The sequence below is a fragment of the Phialemonium atrogriseum genome, assembly GCF_030411735.1.
Source record: "Phialemonium atrogriseum strain 8032-3 unplaced genomic scaffold QBC33scaffold_9, whole genome shotgun sequence".
Classification (NCBI taxonomy): Eukaryota; Fungi; Ascomycota; class Sordariomycetes; order Cephalothecales; family Cephalothecaceae; genus Phialemonium; species Phialemonium atrogriseum.
In genome coordinates, this window is record NW_026848146.1 from 813,180 (window position 1) to 834,649 (window position 21,470).

At 59.4% G+C, this 21,470-nt stretch overlaps 8 protein-coding genes across 8 annotated transcripts; 4 read left to right on the forward strand and 4 right to left on the reverse strand.

Annotated features, from left to right (window-relative positions):
• The first annotated feature begins 237 nt into the window (after positions 1-237).
• QBC33DRAFT_383733 (uncharacterized protein) lies at positions 238-3,537 on the forward strand. Its single transcript, XM_060424081.1, has 5 exons — positions 238-561; positions 623-950; positions 1,009-1,424; positions 1,478-1,645; positions 1,704-3,537. The coding sequence occupies exons 1-5, from the start codon at positions 439-441 to the stop codon at positions 3,273-3,275; spliced, it is 2,607 nt and encodes an 868-aa protein (XP_060284801.1). The 5' UTR covers positions 238-438; the 3' UTR covers positions 3,276-3,537.
• QBC33DRAFT_383722 (ATP-dependent DNA ligase) lies at positions 3,538-6,978 on the forward strand. The gene is made up of 2 exons (XM_060424080.1): positions 3,538-3,902; positions 3,957-6,978. Exons 1-2 carry the CDS (start codon positions 3,799-3,801, stop codon positions 6,865-6,867), a joined length of 3,015 nt encoding a protein of 1,004 aa, XP_060284802.1. The 5' UTR covers positions 3,538-3,798; the 3' UTR covers positions 6,868-6,978.
• Positions 6,978-8,355, reverse strand: QBC33DRAFT_607216 (uracil phosphoribosyltransferase-domain-containing protein). The gene is made up of 3 exons (XM_060432333.1): positions 7,867-8,355; positions 7,680-7,779; positions 6,978-7,593 (listed from the first exon to the last, which is right to left on the reverse strand). Exons 1-3 carry the CDS (start codon positions 8,050-8,052, stop codon positions 7,187-7,189), a joined length of 693 nt encoding a protein of 230 aa, XP_060284803.1. The 5' UTR covers positions 8,053-8,355; the 3' UTR covers positions 6,978-7,186.
• On the forward strand, positions 8,326-10,794 carry QBC33DRAFT_383916 (CrcB-like protein-domain-containing protein). The gene is made up of 3 exons (XM_060424083.1): positions 8,326-8,443; positions 8,506-10,575; positions 10,676-10,794. Exon 2 carries the CDS (start codon positions 8,660-8,662, stop codon positions 10,466-10,468), a length of 1,809 nt encoding a protein of 602 aa, XP_060284804.1. The 5' UTR covers positions 8,326-8,443; positions 8,506-8,659; the 3' UTR covers positions 10,469-10,575; positions 10,676-10,794.
• On the reverse strand, positions 10,601-12,498 carry QBC33DRAFT_535490 (alpha/beta hydrolase fold-domain-containing protein). Its single transcript, XM_060427631.1, has 5 exons — positions 11,806-12,498; positions 11,671-11,728; positions 11,531-11,608; positions 11,170-11,446; positions 10,601-11,105 (listed from the first exon to the last, which is right to left on the reverse strand). Exons 1-5 carry the CDS (start codon positions 12,252-12,254, stop codon positions 10,894-10,896), a joined length of 1,074 nt encoding a protein of 357 aa, XP_060284805.1. The 5' UTR covers positions 12,255-12,498; the 3' UTR covers positions 10,601-10,893.
• A 1,517-nt stretch (positions 12,499-14,015) lies between these two features.
• QBC33DRAFT_558048 (uncharacterized protein) lies at positions 14,016-15,536 on the forward strand (the record flags this gene model as incomplete). Its single annotated transcript, XM_060429851.1, has 2 exons — positions 14,016-14,817; positions 14,875-15,536. 2 exons carry the CDS (start codon positions 14,016-14,018, stop codon positions 15,534-15,536), a joined length of 1,464 nt encoding a protein of 487 aa, XP_060284806.1.
• Positions 15,537-15,798: 262 nt separating this feature from the next.
• On the reverse strand, positions 15,799-17,705 carry QBC33DRAFT_568934 (putative glutamyl-tRNA amidotransferase). Its single transcript, XM_060430522.1, has 3 exons — positions 17,342-17,705; positions 17,178-17,279; positions 15,799-16,988 (listed from the first exon to the last, which is right to left on the reverse strand). Exons 1-3 carry the CDS (start codon positions 17,589-17,591, stop codon positions 15,982-15,984), a joined length of 1,359 nt encoding a protein of 452 aa, XP_060284807.1. The 5' UTR covers positions 17,592-17,705; the 3' UTR covers positions 15,799-15,981.
• A 1,199-nt stretch (positions 17,706-18,904) lies between these two features.
• QBC33DRAFT_384000 (WSC-domain-containing protein) lies at positions 18,905-21,090 on the reverse strand. The gene is made up of 2 exons (XM_060424084.1): positions 20,281-21,090; positions 18,905-20,218 (listed from the first exon to the last, which is right to left on the reverse strand). Exons 1-2 carry the CDS (start codon positions 20,849-20,851, stop codon positions 18,984-18,986), a joined length of 1,806 nt encoding a protein of 601 aa, XP_060284808.1. The 5' UTR covers positions 20,852-21,090; the 3' UTR covers positions 18,905-18,983.
• Positions 21,091-21,470: the final 380 nt, after the last annotated feature.

Here is a 21,470-nt window from a genome sequence, read left to right on the forward strand (position 1 = left end):
CATGATCGCATTGTATTCCTGCTTCGTAGCACCCATCTAAGTACCTCGGCACCTAGATGATCGTCATTGGGTGCCCGCGCTTGGCCGGGTCTCGGATTCCATCGTACTACCTAGGTACCTACCTACTCAAGCCATGGCATGGCACCTAAGTCGTGCCTGCCTTCTCCCTATGACGCACTCTATCTACCAAATCACAGCTCCACCAACGTCACTCTCACGCTTCTTTTCCTATAAACCCTCGCTGTCATCAGTTCGAACATCCGATCTCCGTCACAAAAGTTTCCATCCCTCCATAATACCTCAAATTCCTCCCTTTCCCCTTTCCCCTTTCCTGTACTACCTGATACCACAGCTTTGTGTCTTGCTTTCCCGCACCTTTGCCCCTATCTACCAACCCCAAAAGCAGCACATATACAAGTGATTGCCAGAACCGCAGACATGGCGACAGCAGTCCCCAACGTCAACAAACCGATGGACCTCAAGGAGAAGGATGCCGATGTCAACAGGAAGTTGCAAATATACGGAATCATCAGCGCATTTCAGAATGGCAAGATCCCTTCGGTACGCTTAGATCGCCCGTGAGGTTTTCCCGACGCTGTCCATTAACGATACCTGATATTAGAATGACCAAATCGATGTCGCCTTGAACAGCTTCCTCGAGTCCCGGGCGCTCTCCAACCCGTCTACCAGACTGTCCAACGAAGGCAAAGCTCTCATTGGTGATGTCAGAGAGGTCGTCAAGCAGTCAAAACACTTGCTACTGTCCAAGAACCAGGGAAATCTCCTCCAGGATTTCATCTGGCAGACGACGCAATTCGACGCCAGTACCGTCCATGTGCCTGGAGCCCCAGTCGACAAGGAAACCGCTCGCCGTCATGGCGATCAGACCCTAGAGGGTCTGAGGACCTTGGGAACTCTGATCATCACGAATGGCCAGTTCCGAAAGCTTCGTATGTCCATTCTCCACGGCCATTTGCTAAGAAATCTTGGGACTAACACGTTGAATAGTCAATGATGCTACCGTTCTTCTCCGCGACATGGCAGGCGATGCCGCTTCCAACTTGGCCTCGCAGGCCAGACCCTCGGAAGAACAGCTTTCCCAGATCGACCGCCCCGCCGTGGACAACACCTGGCATGACGCCCCCGACTTCTCCAAGGAAAACTTCAAGAAGCAAGCCCAGGGCGTCTTCAAGAAGCCACAAGGTGCCGATGGCACCACTGCCGCCCAACCCTCAGCCCAGCAACCCGGCACCACCTCCGGCCTCGATGTGCAAAGGGATCCAGCTAATGTAGCTGCTGTTGGCGCCCAGGCCGCCACAGAAGCTTCGCAGAACAAAGCTGAGGAATACCGAGCCCGTTTGAAGGATTACTTCTCCAAGAAGATGCCCCAAGGGCGTCGCGATCAGACCGTTTGGCGTCTCAAGGTAAGCCCAAGCTCCTCCCTCCTGTTGACGGACTAGTGGCTAACGCAACGCAGAAAATGGTGGTTGAATGCCAACAGCACCCCGACTATCAGCGCGCCATCTCTGCACTGCTTGACCTGGCTGATCAGTACGGCGACCATGCCAACAGAGTGGCAAAGGACGGCTCCGGTTCCCTCAGGGAAACCAGATCTGGGCTAGCCGAGGCTGAGGCCGATCTCAGGGTGCGTCTGCATGTCCCAAGCTTCAAAAGCCCCTCCATATTCGCTAACAAAATCGTAGACGCTCATCGAGCGCTTTGCCAATGGGACTTCGACCAGCGACTTGTGGGATTCGATCAACACCATCTACGAAGATGCCGACAGAGACCCAGAGTTGAAGGACTGGTTCAGGGCCATGAACCGCTACATCCGACGATGCCTGCAGGAGCAAGGTTACATCATGGATGACCATTCGAATGAGGAGTGGCACCGCCTCCATGATCACGGCAATTATCTCCTGCGCGAGAAATACCGGGCTCATACCAACCGAATCGTCGACGAGATTAAGTTCCTGGGCGACCAGTTCGAACAAGATCCCCAGAACAAGGCCTACGGCGAATCGATGAACAAGCTCTTCACTCACCTGGGCAACGATGAGAACGGCAAGCCCACATTCAAGCGTCACCTAGTGAAGGACTTGACCGACGTTATTATCCCCGCCATCCTGAAGAATACGCGGTACATCCCGCTGCCTCGTATCGAGTACTCGGATCACAAGATCGATGCCGTCATCGACAACCTCGTCCTTGAGAGCGACAACTTCATGCCCAACGTGTTCGAGATTTCCAGCGAGAACTATGTGCGATGGGGCCGCAAGCACATCGCCAACAAGAACAAGCACTCGGCCGAAGTCACGATTGCCGGCATCCAGATGGACCTGCGCAATGTCAGCTACTACATCAAGCGCAAGGAAGGGTTCCCCACTCTCACCGACACGGGCGTGGCCAATATTCTTCTCGGGGGCGAGGGTTTCACCTCCAGGCTGAGACTGACGTCGGCCAACGCGGCAGATAGCCAAAACTTCTTCAAGATCGACAAGGTCGACGTCGACCTGAAGAACTTGAAGATGAAGCTGACCAAGTCGAATCACAAGCTGCTCTTCAACCTGTTCAACCCAATCATGCTCAGGGTCTTCCGACCAGCGCTGAAGAAGGCGGCCGAGAAGGCTATCCGTGAGCAGTTCGACCAGTTTGACCGCAAGCTATTCCAGATCAAGAAAGAAGCAGACCGCGTCGCTGAGGAGGCTCGCGCCAACCCAGAGGAGGCTCCCAATATCTATAACCGATACGTATCCGCGATCCAGAAGCAGTTCCTCCACGGCAAGGAGAAGGTTCAACCTTCGGCCGACAAGAAGGTCAACCTCGCCGTCGCCAAGGACGAGAGCATCTTCCCCAACATCAAACTGCCGGGCGAGACCAGTGCCAAGGCCACCGAGTACAAGGAGCTCGCGCGCAAGGGCGATCGGTGGGAGAGCCCAGTGTTCTCTATCGGCAACGCCGCCCGAAGCAACGATATCCCGTCGACGCCCGAGATTGTTCGCAAGCCCCACGCGGCCGCCAATGGCTCTGCTACTGCTGCTGCTCCGAACGGCCCCGCGGCTCTCAATGGCCGCGTCGGCTTCGCGGGCGAGCCGATTGTCAAACCCTACCCCAATTACGGCACCGCGAGCTTGACGAGCGACCCGCGTGCCAACGCCGTCCCCACTTACGGCGTCGCCGATTTGGCGGGCGAGTCGAGGGTCAACCCCACCACCGTCAACCCTTCTGGGGCTCCTGTCATTGGCGCCGACGTTCTTGGGACGAGAATAGTGTGATGGAACTGTACTCGACAGACGAGGGAGAAGATGAGTGAATGAAGCCGGAAGAAAAAAAGAAGAAAAAAAAAGAAAAGGTCAGTATTATACCCATACCCAGGTGGATAGGCGGGCGGATGGAGGAGGAATTGCGATACCTATGAAGACGAAAACGAGCAATGTTGGAAGTGAGACTGGAACTGTTCTACTTGAAAGGTGTCTACCTAATGGTAACTCTGTATCATTCCTTTAATAATAGTACTAGCTGTTTGTTCTTATTACTTTACTCTCCTCTTGACCCCTTTCTCTCCCACCAGGATGTAAATGTTTAGGCAACACCCCCTGAGTGAGTGATCATGACCAGCTGAATCAGCAACCCTTGCCCCACCTAGAACTTTCGTCCAATCATCTCAGCGCCTGCCTGGATGGGTATGACATCAGGTAGGTTTTAGCCATCTCAGTGAAGACCATGTCGGGTTTTGATGAAGACGACAATGCATTGCCATGAAAAGACACACAAAGTATACCATTCAGACACACAAAGATGAGCCAAGCCAAACGGCCAAGGTCACCAGACGAGGATGCAAAGGAAGAAGATGAGCAACAATATGGCTCCGGTCCTCTCACCCTCGAGGAACTTAATGAGAAGTGGGTTCCGTCCCTGGCTGGACCGTAAACACGCTCTCACCTTTAGCTTCCTAGATACCCCAACCGTCCACGGAACCACTCAGAGACCCTCCTGTTCTCCGAGCTCTACCAGACTCTCTTCAACCCGCTAAGTGAGAACAAGAAGCAGCCGACGGGCGGCAGGCCCTTGCCACGCTCCAAGGCCGGGCCTCATGGCCCCTCCAAGGTCTCCCCGCACGAGCAGCGGCGGCACATCATAGAGCGGTTCATGGCGCGATGGCGCTCCGAGGTGGGGGACGACTTCTACCCTGCTCTGCGCCTAATCCTGCCCGACAAGGACCGCGACAGGGGCGTGTACGGCTTGAAGGAGCACACCATCGGCAAGCTCCTAGTCAAGCTAATGAAGATCGACCGCAACTCCGAGGACGGCTACAGCCTCCTGCACTGGAAGCTGCCGGGCCAGACGACGGCGAGCCGCATGGCGGGCGACTTTGCGGGGCGCTGCTTCGAGGTCCTGAGCAAGCGCCAGCTGAGGACCGAGCCGGGGGACATGCGCATCGGCGAGGTCAACGTGCTGCTCGACCGGCTGTCGGGGGCCAGCGGCGAGACGGAGCAGCTGCCCATCTTTGAGAAGTTCTACCGGCGCATGAACGCCGAGGAGATGATGTGGCTGATCCGCATCGTGCTCAAGCAGATGAAGGTCGGCGCCACGGAGCGCACGTTCCTGCACCTGTGGCACCCGGACGCCGAGGCGCTGTTCAGCGTCTCGTCGAGCCTGAGGAGGGTCTGCTGGGAGCTGCGCGACCCGGCCGTGCGGCTGGAGCAGGAGGAGACGGGCATCACGCTGATGCAGTGCTTCCAGCCGCAGCTGGCGCAGTTCCAGATGCCGGCCTCGTTCCAGAAGATGGTCGAGTATCTCGGCGTCACAGAAGAAGACCCCGAGTTCTGGATCGAGGAGAAGCTCGACGGGGAGCGCATACAGATGCACATGGTCGAGGACGACCAGGTCCCCGGCGGCATGCGCTTCAGCTTCTGGTCCAGGAAGGCCAAGGATTACACCTATCTCTACGGCAGCGGCTTGGAGGACGACAACTCTGCTCTTACCCGGCACCTCAAGAACGCGTTTGCAGACGGCGTCAGGAACCTGATCCTCGACGGCGAGATGATCACCTGGGACCCGGACCTCGACAAGATCGTGGCCTTTGGCACGCTCAAGACGGCGGCGCTCTCGGAGCAGAAGAACCCGTTCAGCCAGAAGGGGGCGCGGCCCCTGTACCGCGTCTTCGACATCCTTTACCTCAACGACCAGCCGCTCACGCGCTACACGCTGAGGGACCGCCACCGGGCGCTTGAGAGGGCCGTCCCCGGCGAGCCGCGCAGGATGGAGATCCACGGGTACGAGAGCGCGACCTCGGCCGACGCCATCGAGCCGCTCCTCCGCAAGGTCGTGGCGGAGGCGTCCGAGGGCCTCGTGCTCAAGAACCCGCGGTCCATGTACCGGCTCAACAGCCGCAACGACGACTGGATCAAGGTCAAGCCCGAGTACATGTCCGAGTTTGGCGAGTCGCTCGACGTCGTCGTCATCGGGGGCTACTACGGGTCCGGGCGGCGGGGCGGCACGCTATCGAGCTTCCTGTGCGGCCTGCGCGTGAGCGAGAACTACGTGCGGGCGGGTGCCGACCCGGAGAAGTGCCTCAGCATCTGCAAGGTGGGCGGCGGTTTCCGAGCCGAGGACTACGCCGAGATGCGGCACCACACCGAGGGCAGGTGGGCCGACTGGGACGCGGCCAACCCGCCGTCGCGGTTCATCGAGCTCGGCGGCGGCGAGCGGCTGCAGCACGAGCGGCCCGACGTGTGGATCCGGCCGCGCGACTCGGTCGTCGTCTCGGTCAAGGCCGCGTCCATCGGCCAGTCGGACCAGTTCGCGCTCGGCTGGACGCTGCGCTTCCCGCGGTTCCGCCGCCTGCGCCTCGACCGGTCGTGGGACACGGCGCTCGACGTGGACGGCTTCGACCAGGTCAAGAACCGCGTCGACAGGGAGGTCCAGGAGCGCAAGGAGATGGTCATCGAGAACCGCCGCCGCCGCCCGACCAAGCGGGCGAGGCGCAAGCTCGTCATCGCCGGCGCGGGCTCTTCCTCCTCCGTGGTGCAGCCTCGGACCGAGGCCTTTGACGGCCTCGAGTTCTGCGTCCTGTCCGAGGCGGTGAAGCCGATCAAGAAGACGAAGGCGCAGCTCGAGGCGCTGATCAAGGAGAACGGAGGCCGCATCAGCCAGCGGCCGGACAAGCCGGGCTTGGTCCTCGTGGCGGACAAGAAGGTGGTCAAGGTGGCGAGCCTGATCAAGGGCGGCGACGTGGACATTGTCAGGCCGAAGTGGATCCTCGACTGCCTCGCGCAGGCGGGCAAGAGTAGAGGGGGAGGCGGCGGGTCAGGCCCCTTGCCGTTCGAGGAGGGCCACCTGTTCTTCGCGACGGACGCCATGAGGGAGGTGGCGAGGGGCAATGCGGATAGGTACGGGGACAGCTACGCGAGGGGCGTCGACGTGGAGGAGCTGTCCGAGATCCTAGCGGGGATGCCCAAGCCGGAGGAGCTGCGGGAGGGCGGCGAAGGCGACTTCGACGCGGGGCGCTTCGTCGACGAGCTCGAGGAGCACGGGCACCCGCTCGAGCGGATCAAGGGCACCATCTGGCGGCGGTGCAGGGTCTACTTCGCGCTCGGCGAGGGCGTGTCGGACCTCCGGACCCTGAGGCTGGAGCACTACGTCCGGTTCGGCGGCGGGGTCGTGGCGGGGGGCATCGAGGACGAGGCGGTCACGCAGGTCGTGGTCGTGGCGGCGGACGGGGCGGCGCGCCGGGAGCTGGCGGCGGAGGTGCGGTACCGCGTCAGCTCGAGGAGGACGGTGCCGCGGATCGTGACGGAGAGGTGGGTTGAGGAGTGCTGGAAGGCGGACACGCTTGTCGATGAGGAGGCGTACGTACCTGTCTAGGGAGGGGAGATAGCTGGGAGGTCAATATATTTGCTTGCTGCCTTGTTCCGAGGAGGAGATACTTATAGACCCTTCGTGGGTAACAAATAGCCGGGCACTCTTTACTTTGCAACAGCAGGCCCTGGCCCTGTCTCTCTCTGTGTCTCTTAGATCAACGTAGACTCCATTTAACGCCTGCCACCTACCCCGAAACCACTGCCTAGGAACCACAACCCCTTGATATGCATGCACCCCACAATCTCACCGTGCCATCCAACCAACCAGCAGCCCGTCCGAAATGCCCCAGGAGCAACAACTCCCTCTCATCAACCTCCCCCCCTCACTTCCCAATGGTCAAGAACAACCGATCCCCAACATCCCCCAGCCCGGGCTTCAGCATCCCACGGTCCGTCAGCTCCTGGTCCACGCCCGCGAGCCAGAGCTCGACCCCCGCGGGCCACTCTGCGGCGGCGCGCTCGACGCCCTCCCTGGCGCCGACGACGGACAGCACGAGGACGCGGGCGGCGCCCCACTCGCGCAGGGTCTGGATCGCGGCGGCGCTGGTGCCGCCCGTGGCAATGACGGGGTCGAGGATCACGGCCAGGCTGGTCGGCTGGGGGGCGTCCGGGGAGGTCGTCGGGTGGTTGGGCAGGTTGTTGTAGTACTCTACTGGTTGGAGGGTCGTGGGCTCGCGGAAGAGGCCAAGGTGGTGCACTGGGACGGGGGCGGGGAGGAGGGTTTGGATTGCTGGTTGGGGGGAGGGGGTTAGAGGGTGGTGTTTGTTTAAGGGAGGGGGAGGGGCTGGTGTAAGAGGAGGGAGGGAGGGAGGTCACCTTCTACCATGCCTAGGCCGGACCGGAGGATGGGTACGAGAGAGATGGTCTCCGGCCCCACCTCGGTCGTGGTATATTCGAAGCCGAGGGGTGTCTGGTCCTGTATTGTTGGAAGAGTTGCGGTCAGCACAGCACGGAACGCTGGGTCAAGAGGTGGCCACTGCTGGGGCATGGCAGGCAAGCTTACCTGGGGACCTGGCGAGGCTGTGATGGTCTGGGCAAGGGCTTCGCAGCCTAGTATCATGGAGATCTCGTGCACCAGTGTCTTCACATCTCTTGGGCTAGTGTTCTTGGACCGAAGCTGGCTGAGCTTCGCCAACAAGCATGGGTGGCTTGAGACATGGACGTTGGGCGGTAGGGACGGGGCCGACATGATGGTGTAATAGGTGGAGGAACTGAGTTAGAGAGTTAGACGAGGGCAAGGGGGATCTAGAAATATATGGGAGGGTTTGTGCTCTTTGTGCTAGAGAGCAGGTTCTAGATATATCAATCTCAAGGGCTGCTTGAAGGGCGGTCAACGAGTGTCTGACCTGTTTGGGGGAGTGATGATGGCGGGGTATAGCAGGCTTGAGCGTCGATAAGCCACTCAACTCACAGCAGCTCAGCCCAAGCTTTACCAAACTCCGCTCTCATCTGGGAACAAAGCCATTCCTCCTACTCACCCCCTTGCCTTCCCTTCTTATCACGACTCAATCGTGAAAACCGGAAACTTTGTCAAGCTCTAGGTATCTACAGATACCCAGTATCAGATTACTACCTAGATTGTGAGGGTCCCTGATACTACTACCTACTGATAACTAGAAGGACGGGAGCTTATCCGCAGTAGCTTGCTCCACCCGATCCCGATGCCGTTATTTCCGGTACACTTCCGACTTCCAACGATATCATTAAGGTCTGACAGCAGGCTGCCATGCGCGCTTTAAGGCGGAAGCGCCAGTTGAGGGCCTCTCCGTATCAAACACCAAAACCAGGGCCACACAATGTCGCAGCAGCCCAGGGAGCAGGAGGGAATACCTCCCCCCGGTGCCGACAGCAGCGGCAATCCGGATGACGATGACGACAGCCCGTCCCCTTTCTCTTCCCCCGTCTCTCAGCATCGCCCTGCCGACCACGAGATACCCCGAAGCCGGTCGCGGGACTCCCGCATCAGGAGAAACGAGCGCCGTGCGTCCAGGCCATCGGTAGAATACGACATTCCCGACGCATTCCGCAACGACGACCTGTACATGCAACCGCCAGTCCAGAACCTGGACGGGGACGGTCTGTGGCATGTCAACTCGCTCGAGGATGCCGTCGACCGACGACGGAGTCTCGGCAGCCGAAGGAGCCACGGGGCTGTCAGCGAACCGTTCTCAGACGGATACCCGGGGGCCCGCTTGTCCCGGGCGCCTTCTGCTCGAGAGTGCCGCAACGCGCGCCGGCAGTCGACTGCCGACCCGGTCGAGTACGATGTCCCCGACGAGTATGCCAACCTGGACGAGATGATGGATGTGTCGCCGGTGCAGAATCCCGACGAGGATGTTATATACCGACACAGGAGCCTGGAACAAGTGAGGAATCGCGGACAGGAGTACATGCGCGAGCAGCGGCGGAGGTCGGCATCCATCAAGCTGGGCCCGAGGATGGATCGGCCAGCGCCGAGAAGGATGCTCACAGATAATGAGCAGAGTGCGAGGCCCCTCATCTCCAGGCTCGCAACCAAGGTCTACACCATCTCGTACCTCATCTTCTTTGCAATCCTTGGGACGCTGGCACGATTGGGTTTGCAAGCATTGACCTACTACCCCGGGGCGCCAGTCATATTCTCGTCCATCTGGCCCAACTTTGGCGGCAGTCTGTTCTTGGGCTTCCTTGCCGAGGATCGCATGCTGTTCAGAGATGAATGGGGCACGCCCACGTACGAGAACCTGATCAAAAAGTCGAGACGGAATGGCCGAGATGAAGAGACCGGCTCGGGGTCAGAACCAGTGTCGATAGACTTGGAAGCGGCAAAGAGGGCCTACGCAGCGACCAAGAAGACGATACCGCTCTACATTGGCCTGGCGACGGGGTTCTGCGGCTCGTTTACATCATTCTCGTCCTTCATCCGGGACGCCTTCCTCGCTCTGTCCAACGACCTGCCCACCCCGGCCGCCGGGCCCATCGTCTCAAGGAACGGGGGCTACTCCTTCATGGCGCTCCTGGCCGTCATCCTGCTCACGGTCTCGGTCAGCCTCGCCGGCCTCTTCGCCGGCGCCCACCTCGCCATCGCTCTCGAGCCCGTCACCCCGTCCCTGCCGCACCGCCTCACGCGCAAGGTCCTCGACCGCCTCGTCGTCGTCCTCGGCCCGGGCTGCTGGGTCGGCGCCGTCCTGCTCTCGGCCCTCCCGCCGCACGACTCGTGGCGCGGCCGCGCCACCGTGGCCCTCGCCCTCGCGCCCCTCGGCTGCCTCGTCCGCTTCTACGCATCCCTGTACCTCAACGGCCGCGTCGCGTCCTTCCCCCTCGGCACCTTCTCCGTCAACACCCTCGGCACGGCAGTCATGGCCATGGCGTGGGACCTCGCGCACGCGTCCGGATCCGTCGGCGGAGGAGTGGTCGCCTGCCAGGTGCTGCAGGGCGTCGAGGACGGCTTCTGCGGCTGCCTGACGACTGTGTCCACGTGGGTGGCCGAGCTGGCGGCCCTGAGGAGGCGGCATGCGTACGTGTACGGCTCTGTGAGCGTGCTAGCGTCGCTCGCGCTGACGGTAGCTATTATGGGGGGGTTGAGGTGGAGTGACGGGTTTGGGGCACTGCTTTGTACTCATTAGATACCCCGTTCGTGGGCGCTTGCGTCCCTTAGTACTGCTTAGGAAGTCCTTGTATCTAGGAAGCCAGGTTGCCTAGTTGATATATTCAACTTCACATGCCGAGTTTAGTTAGTAAATCTGTCTTCACCTTCTCTTGTTTGTGCATGTATCACCTCAGTCTCCTCCGCCTTACCACTGCCGTACTAACAAGGAGGCGTGCCGCATTAGCTGTTTGTCAGGGCAACACGAAAGCGCGCTGGTATTGGGAAAGTGGTTGAAGTTGGCCGGGTTCTCAAGACGGTCCAGCCTGTCAAATAGAGCGAGAACAAGCAAATTCCGTCTAACGACTAACATACAACACGGCCAAAGACAGCAAGTCCCGCGAAGCCAAGGAATGGTAGACAACGACTGGGGGATACACATAAAAAAATCACCGCGGCCTCTTTTTACAGTCTCGAGTCCCTAGCAGCGCACTTCTGGACGAAATCGACCACCCGCTTCATATACTCGGCCGTCTCCGGAAGCCCGACGGCACAGTAGAACCCGTGAGGCAGACCCTTGTACGTGTGCACGTCAGCCGTCACGCCGGCGGCCCGCAGCGCGTGCGCGTAAGCGATGCCCTCGTCGCGGAGCGGGTCCATGCCCGCGACAAGCACAACTTTGGATCAGACGTTCCGTTAGCGCAACCCTCGTTTTTTTTTTCAGGTTTCCGTCCGACTTACCGGCTGGCGGCAGGTTCCTCAGGTTGGTCGACAGCAGCGGCGAGTGCAGCACGTCCGGGCGGACGTCGGCGCCGACGTAGCAGTCCCAGAAGAACTCCATGCGCAGGGCGTCAACCAGCGGGACGTCGAAGTTCTGCGTGTAGCTCAGAAGCTCGTGCTCGTCCTTGTTGGGGACCCGGTCGAAGAACTTGGGGTGGCACATCACGGGGATGCTCAGGACCTGCCCGACGATGCCGGTGACGCCCTCGTCGCGCGCCATGATCGCGACTGTGGCTGCCTTTGGTTTTGAGTTCGAATGTTTAGCATTGGCTTCCTTTTGGGGAGGGCAGCCCCCGGGGCCGTTGGCTTTTTCTCTGCTTACCAGGTTCCCGCCGGCACTGCAACCGGCCACGATGATCTTCTCGGTGTTGATGCCGAGAAGGCTGGCATTGAGCTTGCACTGCGGGACTAGTTAGACCTGTTTGTCGAATGCGAAACCGATGCTAGTAAAGATGGGCTCACCCATTTCAGGGCGTCGAAGGAGTCGTTCAGGGCATACGGGAACGGAAACTCAGGGGCCCTTCAACACACGTCAGTAACTCAGTCAAGAAGCCACTTAACTGGGACAAGACGGGATTTCCCCTCCCGGTTCCTCACATCCGATAATCGACGCTCACCACCACGACATTCGGCAGCGCCCCGAGGTACCGGTTCTCGGCCTCCTCGGACTCGTGGGCCCCCACGGTCCAGCCGCCGCCGTGCATCCTCAGCACGAGGGCCGAGTTCTTCCGGGGCGTGGTGCTCTTCCAGATCTTGACCTCAACCTCGGCGCCGTCGCGGACGCGCACCTTCTCGTACGTTATGGCGACGTCCCTGCCGGGCTCGGGGCAGCCTTCGGGGAGGGCGGGCGGGGCCGTGCGGAAGAGCTCCTTGAGCTCCGCCATGGACATGTCGCTGTTCCAGACGGCCAGCATGCCCTCCTCCATGGGCGAGAATATCGAGGCCGCCTGCGGGTGCGGCTCCGAGAGGTGACCGTACTTGGGGCCCGGCTTGAAGGCCGCGTCCCCCCGCTGGACGTAGTCCGTCTTAGCTTTGAGGAAGCCCATCTTTACCCGGAGTTGATTAAGTCTGTGAGGTGACTAGGTGGTTGGCCAAATCTACAAAAAGACCGCAGACCGTGGATACGGGAATCACTACTATAAATTCACATTCTTGCAGCTGTTGTAGCCGGAGATACCGGCAAAGCCCTTCGTTCCAGGACCACGGATACCCGATGGGAGGGACCCAGGAAGCTGGCATCCAGAGTTGAAGCGGAGCGGTTTTGGCTCTGTTCTGCTCGCGATCCTGGTCATTTCCCCACAGTCTAGGCGATTTGGGGTTAGAGGGCGAGGGGTTAATTGGCTGGGCGCCACACTAAAGGATCAACATAACCGGGCGATCTCGTTGTCTCCCAAGTTTGTTGAAGATTATCTCCAGACCACAGGGCAGGAACAACACGATAAACCATCCTTGATCAATCAAGGCGATCAAATTGGCAAGTTCAAAGTGAAGTCGTGAAGGCAGCGTCTATGAACGTCTGAAGAAGCAAAAGAATGAGGACCCCACGTGAGCTCTTTACCCCTTTTCAGCATATGAGATCAGGGGCCGTGCTCATCCCAAGTTGGACAACTGACTTCATGGCTGAAGCAGCTCTTCGGCAATGTGGTTTTAGAGATCACGGCCAAGAAATGATTCGAGATAACTGATTCATGAGATAACTGATTCATGCCAACTCATGGGAACACACAACACACACTGTACTTAGTCATATGACCCCCAGATAAACGCAATTACTGTTAGCAGTGGTAGGTCTGCTTAGCGTATACATTTGCATGCACAGTCACTGACAGGTTCGCCGGGGCCCATTTTCATCCTCTGTCCAACTTCTATTCAACATATAGATTTTGCAGTATCAAGTATCCGTACATAACAGAGTGCTTTTTGGCAGGTTGATGGGAGAAATCTAACTGATTAGGATCGAAAATTATGAAGACCCCCGACCGGCCGACCCCCACCAGCGTCTTCAACAATATATCAAACCCCCCCCCCCCCTTGTCGAGGGGGCTAATTACCCGGTTCACGCAGCCCGGAATCCGAGCGCCATCACAAGGCCTCGGACGCACCCGTCCAATCCACCTGCAATCAACCAGCAAGCCAACCAACAGCCTGAGAGATGCAAGTGCAGCACACCACCATCCACAGTAGATCTACATGCGGACAGATATGACGCGAGAGTAGTTCTCAGAATGGCTAGTAGCCACACCGCTTCTCTGCGCTAACATGAGGGCGGAGTCTTGATAATCTTACCTCGCAGAAAATCGAGCCCGGGCGTAGCCCAGGAGAGTTAAGTGTCCATGCGATGGCTCCACCAGCCCATGTGCATTCGAGGGGCTTAGGAACTGAGTAGTTCGTTCTAGACAACGCGTTACTACGCAGTATGTACACTAGGCAATCAGGATCAGGGTCAGGGGTGCCTTTCTGTTTACCTCGCCTGCACACCTCTCTCGCTCTGTCTGTCTCTCTCTCTCACATACTCGGTCGTGTCCTCGTCGTTCGTTCGTTTCTCTCCACCCCAGTGCGTGCCCTGTCTCAGAGCCACGAGAATCTGAGATATCCTTCGTTATACCAGCAGCACTAGTTGTCTTGCTCCTCGACCCTTTACATTCGCTTGAACACAACCTACAACTGTCTTTTCCCGCGTGATTTCTACCTGGACTGGCGCCTATGACGAATTCCCAGTAGCTGGTCCCTGGGAGGGCTTGTGCCGGGCATTGCACACCACTGGGAAGAGTGCTAGAAAGCAAGACTTGCCCTTGAGAGAGTGAAGTATGTTCCCGTGGGGCGGAGGCAACCCCGGTGGAGGCTTTGGTGGTCCAGGTGCTGCTGGTCCAGGTGCTGCTGGTCCAGGTGCTGCTGGTCCAGGTGCTGCTGGTCCAGGTGCTGCTGGTCCAGGTGCTGCTGGCCCAGGTGTTGGTGGTGGAGGCAACGTATTTCCAGGCGGCGGTGGCCCCGCTGGTGGATTTCCCGCTGGTGGATTTCCCGCTGGTGGATTCCCCGGCGGGAGTGGTGGCGCCGGCGCCGGCGGTGCCGGTGGAGGTCCCGCCTGGCCCAGCCAAGGGGGGCTGCCACCCACGACCTCTACGGTTGCCAGACCTACATCAACATCCAAACTCGCCCCTCCCCCTCCGGCGGTGACGACGACGAAGACGACGACCACTCCCCCTGCTCCCCCTCGGACTACGCAACCTCCAGGCGGAGGGGATCGTGGGCAGCAACAGTCAGGTCAGGGAGACAAACCGAGCCAGGATCCAACTTCTTCGAGCGTGACTAACGCTCCCGGCTCTCCAGACAAGCCAACACCCACTTCGGTAATAGGCAATGTGGAGAATCCCGCTACCAGGGCCGGCGACGGCCTGTCATCATCGATGATCGGAGGATCCGACTCATCACTCTCAACCCCGCTGCCTATAGCGGCACAATCGAGGCCGGCGACGGAATACCCGCCAAACCCAACAGCTACCAAGTCTGCGCCGACCGATGGGCCGACTTCAGTTGTGGGCAGCTCGAGGGGCAATGATAGTAAGGGCGGATCCGGGGCCCAGAAAGCCGGAATCGCCGCTGGCGTTATAGGTAGCACTCCCTCCGAACCAGTTCCCCAAACCGCATATCTGCTAACACGGCCCGCAGTCGGCGTCCTTCTACTCTTCGCACTCATCTTCTTCCTATACAAATATCGACGATCCCGAGCGTTGAAACCCGTCATAGCGCCCCTGGGGCGCTTCTACGACCGCGCGGGCGGCCAGCCCAGCCCCATGGACCGGTCGCTCCTCGCCGCGTCGCCCATGTCCGAGACACACCCTGCAGCGCCCGCATTCGCCGTCCTCGCCGCCCCCGGACGCCGGACCACGGAGCCGCCATCGCGCGCCCAACCACCGCCCCCGCCCCCGCCGCGCAGCGCCTTCCTGGCCGCCCCCGCCAACAGAGGGCCCCCGGCCAACAGAGCCGCCCACGGCCACGGCTACAACTGGCGGGGCGGACCGCCGCCGCCGAACAACAAGCGCTCCAGCGCCAGCAGCGTCGGGGCGAGCAGCGTGGCCAGCAGCGCTGGCGTGCTGTCGCCGGCGTCCATGTCGTGGCCCATGCCGCCGCAGACGCCGGCGATGTCGTCCTCGGAGAGCCGGTCGGGCACCACCACCGCCGGCATGGCGGCGGCAGCGGGGACGACCGAGACGACGCCGACCGCCGGCGGGAGCAGCGTGTCGCCGACGCAGAGGTGGATCACGTTCCACGAGCCCGCCACCACGGTCGTGCGGGTCGACCCCAGGAGGCCGCCCCGGTTGAGGAGGTAGGTAAGGAGGGCTGGGGTCGCGTGTCTGTTGAGAGGGAAGGGGGCGCTCGGGTTGGGGAAAATCGGGGGGTTAATGTTTACTGTTTACTTGATGATGCGCTTGGTTGGCGGCGCAGATCGCCGCCGCTTCTTGACGATCGCGTTGGACGCGATGCCTGGTTTTTGTCCGGGCTACCTTTCCAGATGCTCCAGCAGAAGTCTGCAGCACTTCCATATGTTAACGAATATAAATGTACGTATGTATGTACAGTACAACAATGTATGCTTGTACGAAGACGGACCTGCTAGGTGCTGCCGGGTTAGTAGCGCTGATTCGCTTCCGGGGCAACAACGGTGATCATGTCTAAGACCCAAGCGGGTTGCCTGTTCCGACATTGCTTCGTAGGATGTCCGTATAACCCTTCTTCGTTAGTAGTTTCTAGTAAGAGACGGCCTGCAGTTGCCCTCTACAGCGCAGACTTCCAGCCGCCTTCAGCTTCAAATATCTTGCCAACCTCCCTGCAGACCCGCAGCAGGTGCCTATCCCGGTACCTCGGCGCAATGAGGGAGAGGCCGATCGGCAGGCCACTCGCCCCCTTAAACCCCGGCACGTTGACGACAGGCACGTGCAGCGCGGTCCACATGCCGTTGAACACGGCTCTTCCCGTGTTCTCGATCCCGACGGGCGCCTCGTCGGTGACGCTCGGCGCGATGACGGCCGTGTAGCGCGACGCGATGCCGTCGAAGACCGGCCTCAGCGCCGCCATGCCGTCGAGCGCCCTGAGCTGGTCGGCCCGGGAGTACCCGCGCGCGTTCTCGACGTGCCCGACCAGCAACCCGGCCAGCTCGTCCTTGTGCGTGCGATACTCGGGCAGGAAGCTCGCCCTCGCCTCGCTCGCCGTGACACACGCGTGCCAGGCCTGTAGCTGGTTGAAACCCTCGGGCAGCTCCACATCCTCGACCTCGGCCCCGTGCTCCCTCAGCAGCATCGCCGCCCTCTCCATCGCCGCCCGCGTCCCCGGCCCAGCCTCCGACCAGACCGCAGTCCTAACCAGCGCAAACCTCGCCCCCCTCACACCCCCACCCAGCACCGGCCCCGGCCCCTCCCCATCATCATCATCCCGCAAACCAAACACCTCCACCAGCACCTCCAGATCCGCAACGCACCGCGCGTAGAAGCCAAGCGTGTCCAGCGAGGGCGAGTAGGGCCTCACCCCGCCCCCGCCCCCGACGCCGACGGCGCCGAACGTCGGCTTGGCGGCCCACGCCCCGCAGAAGGATGCGGGCCGCACCACGCTGCCGCCCGTCTGCGTGCCCAGCGCGACGGCCGCCTGCGAGTCGGCCACCACCGCGGCGGACCCGGACGACGAGCCCCCCGGGGTGCGGGGCTCGTCGTAGTCGTCGTCGGCGGCGTGCGGGTTGCGGGTTGCGGGACCGGTTGCGGTTGCGGCGAATTCGGTGGTGGTGGTTTTTCCTGTGCTTTGGTTAATAACGTTTTGTGTTAAAATTAAAATCAAAATCAAAATTAAAATTAAAATAAAATAAAAAAGGTATTGCCGCTGTTAGGAAATAGAGCCTCGAGTCTTTCAGGGTTGCGATCGGGTTGGTTCGGAGTTTAGCCCCGGGAGGACGGAAGAGTGGAGTCAGGATCGTTGGAACATACCGAGGATGAGAGCTCCGGCTTGCCGGAGGATCATGACACAGCCGGCATCTAGTGCGGGTTCATGGCCGGTGTATATCGGCGAGTTATACTGAGTCGGCATGTCTAGGACTCGTCATCAGCGCACCCTGTCCATTCTCCGGTGCTTCGGTACTTGATGAGCTCACCCTTGGTGCTGATGATGTCCTTGACGCCGACGGCTACCCCATGGAGCGGCCCTCGCTTTTCTGGGGGGACTCTGTCTAGCTGCTTCGCCTGTTCCAGGACCAGCTCCGGATCCAGGAAGGCCCAGGCCTTGACAGCCGGGTCCCGCTGCTCGATCCGGGAAAGCAGTGAGAGAGCATATTGCTCGACTGTGAGATGCCCCGACTTGATCTGCTCGATCACTTGGGTAGCAGTGAGCCTGTACGGTTCCATACCCGTTTATTTTGCTCGCACGGTAATGAAATAAGGGTATTCTGGTCGTTGGTTTCTACCAAATCAGACGGACTGGTTGGAGTAATAATGCTCGGGCAGCTTCTGGGCTCCGCCGGGGCGGAGAACTTAACCTTCCACCTGTGTTACGCGATACTAACGTGGACCGACTGATCATTGCCAAAGTGGTCCTCCGTATTACGTACTTTGACCGCCTAGCGCAATCTCATCTCATATATACCATCCGGACTGTCTAGATCGTCTCTTCGGAAGCTCGGACGATATTGTGTTTCCTGGGACCTTTATCGCCAGACCGCGCTCAATTCTGAATCTATGGACCTCAGTGCTCAGTTAGCTCATCCACCACCCCGTTCTTTTGGCCATCTCTTGCTACGCGACCGGCGGCCGGAAAGTAGTGTAAAATATCCACGACCACCTGCTGGGGAGGTAAGGATTGGGAACCAGGCAATGTTCCCCGTCTGAAATGACAAGAGCCATAGCAGATGCCGACAGGGCAGGCAAGACGACAAGCTGACCAAATCCCTCCAAATATATCCTAGGCATTCCAATGGCTAGCCGATCCGTACATAATGTTCCAAAGTCTTGTGTGAGAGCTGAAAAACTGCACCTCGGATGTCCTTGCCTGCTCAGAGGTGAAGTCGGGGACTCCAGAGTCAAGAAAGGGGTCAGTATACATGAACCTGTGGAAGTCAGACTGCCGACAAGGGGTACAGGGGCGAGGATGTCACCCGTAGGAGGTATAGTCTTATCGAAACTTGGTTAACAAGGCATTGATTTAGGTAGCATATAAAACACCACTCAATTGTTGTTTTGCTGTGTGATTCTTGTGCGTTGGCTGAACTTCCCAGTGCCGGAAGCCATTCTGAAGGTTACAGGCAATGCACAAAAAGCTGAGCGCCGGGAAGCTTCATAGTGTGAATCAACTGGTCGGAGATTAAGGATTATCCGCCCGTTTGGCGTAGTGGTAGCGCGTGTCACTTGTACCAAACCATCAGTGCAATGACAAGGTCGATCGTTCGATCCGGTCAATGGGCATTCCTTTTTTTTTGGCGTCGTTTTGCTTACATTCTGCATGTAAATATCGACGATGGTCGATCTCTTCTTCGCCTTTGTTGGTTTTTTCCAGAACAGGAACTCCCATATTGACTACCTCTTTCCTAATCACTTGCAAGTTTGTCTTTTCTTTGGTTCTTTTTTTGTGGTTTATTATGACTTAATAAGTTATCGTGACAAAAAGTTCATATAAGGAGTGTACGAAGTGTACGGTTGACAAGACCGAAGCCCGTCGCTGATTTTCCAGTAGATGGTCCGTCCAATCCCAAAATTACAAACCAAAAACATTAAGAATTACTGCGCCGTACATAGTCGAATCCCTCACCAGTCCTGTCCCCACCGGTTGCACTTCTTGTCAACATTGATCTTCTTGTTCTCAGAGAGGCAGTCGGTGTACTGAGTCTTGCACTTATTGGAGGCAGTGCTGTAGTTATCCTTCCACCCGCCAAAGGTCCGCCTGACGTTCGCCGGCGAGCTGGAGGCGTAGTCAAAGTACGTCTTGTCGCCGTCCCGCTTCCACCAGCCGCCCCAGGCGCTACCACCGCCGCCGAAGAAGCCCGGGGGCGAGCTCGGGCCGCCCTTGTTGCCGGCGCTCCAGCCGTTGGGGCCCCAGCCGCCGCGCACGTCCCAGTAGCTGGAGCCGCTGGACCCGCCGTTGGCGGCCTTGCAGCCCTCGGCGTAGACGGTCACGCAGTCGTCGTACTGGGCCTTGCAGGCGTCGGCGCAGGCGTCGGGGACGCGCGTCCGCGGGTACCCCGAGCACCGGGAGCTGTCGCTGTCCGTGTACAGCTTGAACGGCTTCTGGGTGAAGTCGTTCTTCAGGTCATTGCACGTCACCACGGGGAGCTCGACGCCGCCCACGGGGTTGCCGGGCCCGTAGCCGTCCTTGTTGCTCGTCGGCTGCTTGCAGATGTTGGTGACGGTCGGGATCGGGCACTGCGTCGACGTCGTGGTGGTGGGCTTGGTCGTGGTCTTGGCCGTCGTGGTGGGCTTGCAGGGGACGGTCACCGTCTTGGTGGTCGGCGGCTTGCCGCCCTTGGGTGGCAACCTGGAGAAGCAGTCCTTCTTGTTGAAGATGGTGCGCTTCTTCGAGGTGGAGCAGTAGTCGTTGATGCCCGCGCACCAGCCGGCGAAGTCGAAGCAGTCCATGGCTGCGGGCCACCCGGCGTTCTTGAAGCAGGCGGTGATCTGGAGCTTGCAGCTCGAGTGGCTAGACCTGCAGTTCGAGGCATTGTCCCAGTCGGGCAGCTCGTTGGAGCACCACTTTCCGCATCCGTATTCACACTTGGAGGGGACAGTGGTTGTAGACACGCAGACAGAGCTGGTGGGAGTGGTGGTTGGCGGGGGAGTTGTTGTGGGAGGCGGTGTCGTGGTCGGCTCAGATGGCGGGACATAGCCGCAAGGCTCCAGAGACTCGAGCTCCTTGGCGACATAGAGGCTCAGGCGAGCTCGACCGCCGCATGTCTCGGAAGAATCCCCGTTGCAGGGCATCGAACAATCAGACTCAGGGGCGGAATAGGTATCGTACCCGATGACCATACCGCACCAGCATTCGCCTGATCGGATGAATTAGCTGTCACGGTTCGCCTGCCAAAGTGTGGTGTGGTTGAATACATACCGCCATACTCGGTACCGGCGAAGGGGTAACCGCCATCCCGGCAAGCCTTCAAGCAGCTCTCGGTGGTGAGCGAGTCGCCATTGACTTGATCCTGGGGCCAAGAGAGAGCGCGGCCCTGGGTCGAGTCATCGCTCCAGCAGCCAAGAGGAACGTAGTCCTCGACAGTGACCTCGTCAATGGGCAAGAAGGTTGGATCCTGGTAGACGGAGAGCTGGTTGTTTCCACCGCAAGTCTGGGATTTGTCGCCGGTGCAGGGGAAGCTGCATTCGGACTCGTCCAGCTGAGCACCGGCGACCGTGTTTCCGCAGAAGCACACGCCGTAATACTCGAGTCCGGCATATCGGTAGCCGTTACCCTTGCACTCAGCCATACACTTCTCGACGGTCATAGTCTGGCTGTCCTCATCGCTGCGGAAGCTCAGAGCGGCCGGGTTGCCATCCTGGAAACAGCCGGAGTAGACAAAGGGCTTGAAGGGAGAGACACATGGAGGCAGGTCGATGTTGGTGGCGTGAGCATGGTTAACGAGAGCAACCGCCGCCAAGGTGGCAGCGAACGACCTGATAGCGGCCATGATGGTCCGAGGTTGACCAGAGTGAAGTAGCGAATGTGAGAGGGAAGATAAATATCTTGCCCTTGGAAAAACGATCGACTGGGGATGGGCTCAAGAAGAAGGTCTGGAAAGGAGGACCATCCAGAGGGTATATATATGCCGAGGCATCCTACGGCAGATAGACTTGCCCGTCTCTCAAGGTCCAGGGATACAGCGCCACGATCCAGGGCTTTAAGTCGAGCTTTGCTTCTCCATACTTCACAATGCCACCCCATGTTGGGGCTGACTTGCAAGATTCGGCCTAGTCTCTACGGTTTGTTGGTACCCAGCACTCGCTTCGGTTCTCGCTCCTCTTTCCCTGATCGGCTGAGGTCCGCATGCAGACGCCATGACCCCAGAGAAGCAACGGTTCGCGAGAGCTAACCAACAGTCAAGAGCCCTGTGCAACCATGGCGTGGTCCATTGGCCAGTTAGGGCTGGGCGGAACGCGCGGGTTCCGCTATGTAATTTTGCATGGCCACCTAATAGCGCAACCAGGATAGTTGCCCAGCTGGAACGGGGAAGGGGAAGGGGAAGGGGAAGGGGAAAAGGAACGGTCGGCACGCATCGCTAGAAAGTCATATTTTGTGGCGTTGCGCTT

Bases quoted from the DNA above. Each gene is read 5' to 3' on its own strand.
- QBC33DRAFT_384000 (XM_060424084.1), bottom strand. From the start codon at position 20,851: ATGGCCGCTATCAGGTCGTTCGCTGCCACCTTGGCGGCGGTTGCTCTC. The intron at 20,219-20,280 runs GTATGTATTCAA...TCATCCGATCAG, and splicing joins CGCCGGTACCGAGTATGGCG to GCGAATGCTGGTGCGGTATG.
- QBC33DRAFT_535490 (XM_060427631.1), bottom strand. From the start codon at position 12,254: ATGGGCTTCCTCAAAGCTAAGACGGACTACGTCCAGCGGGGGGACGCG. The intron at 11,609-11,670 runs GTGAGCCCATCT...CTAGTCCCGCAG, and splicing joins CCTTCGACGCCCTGAAATGG to TGCAAGCTCAATGCCAGCCT. The intron at 11,447-11,530 runs GTAAGCAGAGAA...TCAAAACCAAAG, and splicing joins GCAGTGCCGGCGGGAACCTG to GCAGCCACAGTCGCGATCAT.
- QBC33DRAFT_383916 (XM_060424083.1), top strand. From the start codon at position 8,660: ATGTCGCAGCAGCCCAGGGAGCAGGAGGGAATACCTCCCCCCGGTGCC.
- QBC33DRAFT_383733 (XM_060424081.1), top strand. From the start codon at position 439: ATGGCGACAGCAGTCCCCAACGTCAACAAACCGATGGACCTCAAGGAG. The intron at 951-1,008 runs GTATGTCCATTC...CACGTTGAATAG, and splicing joins TGGCCAGTTCCGAAAGCTTC to TCAATGATGCTACCGTTCTT. The intron at 1,646-1,703 runs GTGCGTCTGCAT...ACAAAATCGTAG, and splicing joins AGGCTGAGGCCGATCTCAGG to ACGCTCATCGAGCGCTTTGC.
- QBC33DRAFT_568934 (XM_060430522.1), bottom strand. From the start codon at position 17,591: ATGGAACCGTACAGGCTCACTGCTACCCAAGTGATCGAGCAGATCAAG. The intron at 17,280-17,341 runs GTGAGCTCATCA...GACGAGTCCTAG, and splicing joins GGACATCATCAGCACCAAGG to ACATGCCGACTCAGTATAAC. The intron at 16,989-17,177 runs GTATGTTCCAAC...ACCAAAGCACAG, and splicing joins AGCCGGAGCTCTCATCCTCG to GAAAAACCACCACCACCGAA.
- QBC33DRAFT_383722 (XM_060424080.1), top strand. From the start codon at position 3,799: ATGAGCCAAGCCAAACGGCCAAGGTCACCAGACGAGGATGCAAAGGAA. The intron at 3,903-3,956 runs GTGGGTTCCGTC...TTAGCTTCCTAG, and splicing joins CTCGAGGAACTTAATGAGAA to ATACCCCAACCGTCCACGGA.
- QBC33DRAFT_607216 (XM_060432333.1), bottom strand. From the start codon at position 8,052: ATGTCGGCCCCGTCCCTACCGCCCAACGTCCATGTCTCAAGCCACCCA. The intron at 7,780-7,866 runs GTAAGCTTGCCT...CCAACAATACAG, and splicing joins CAGCCTCGCCAGGTCCCCAG to GACCAGACACCCCTCGGCTT. The intron at 7,594-7,679 runs GTGACCTCCCTC...CCCCCCAACCAG, and splicing joins CGGCCTAGGCATGGTAGAAG to CAATCCAAACCCTCCTCCCC.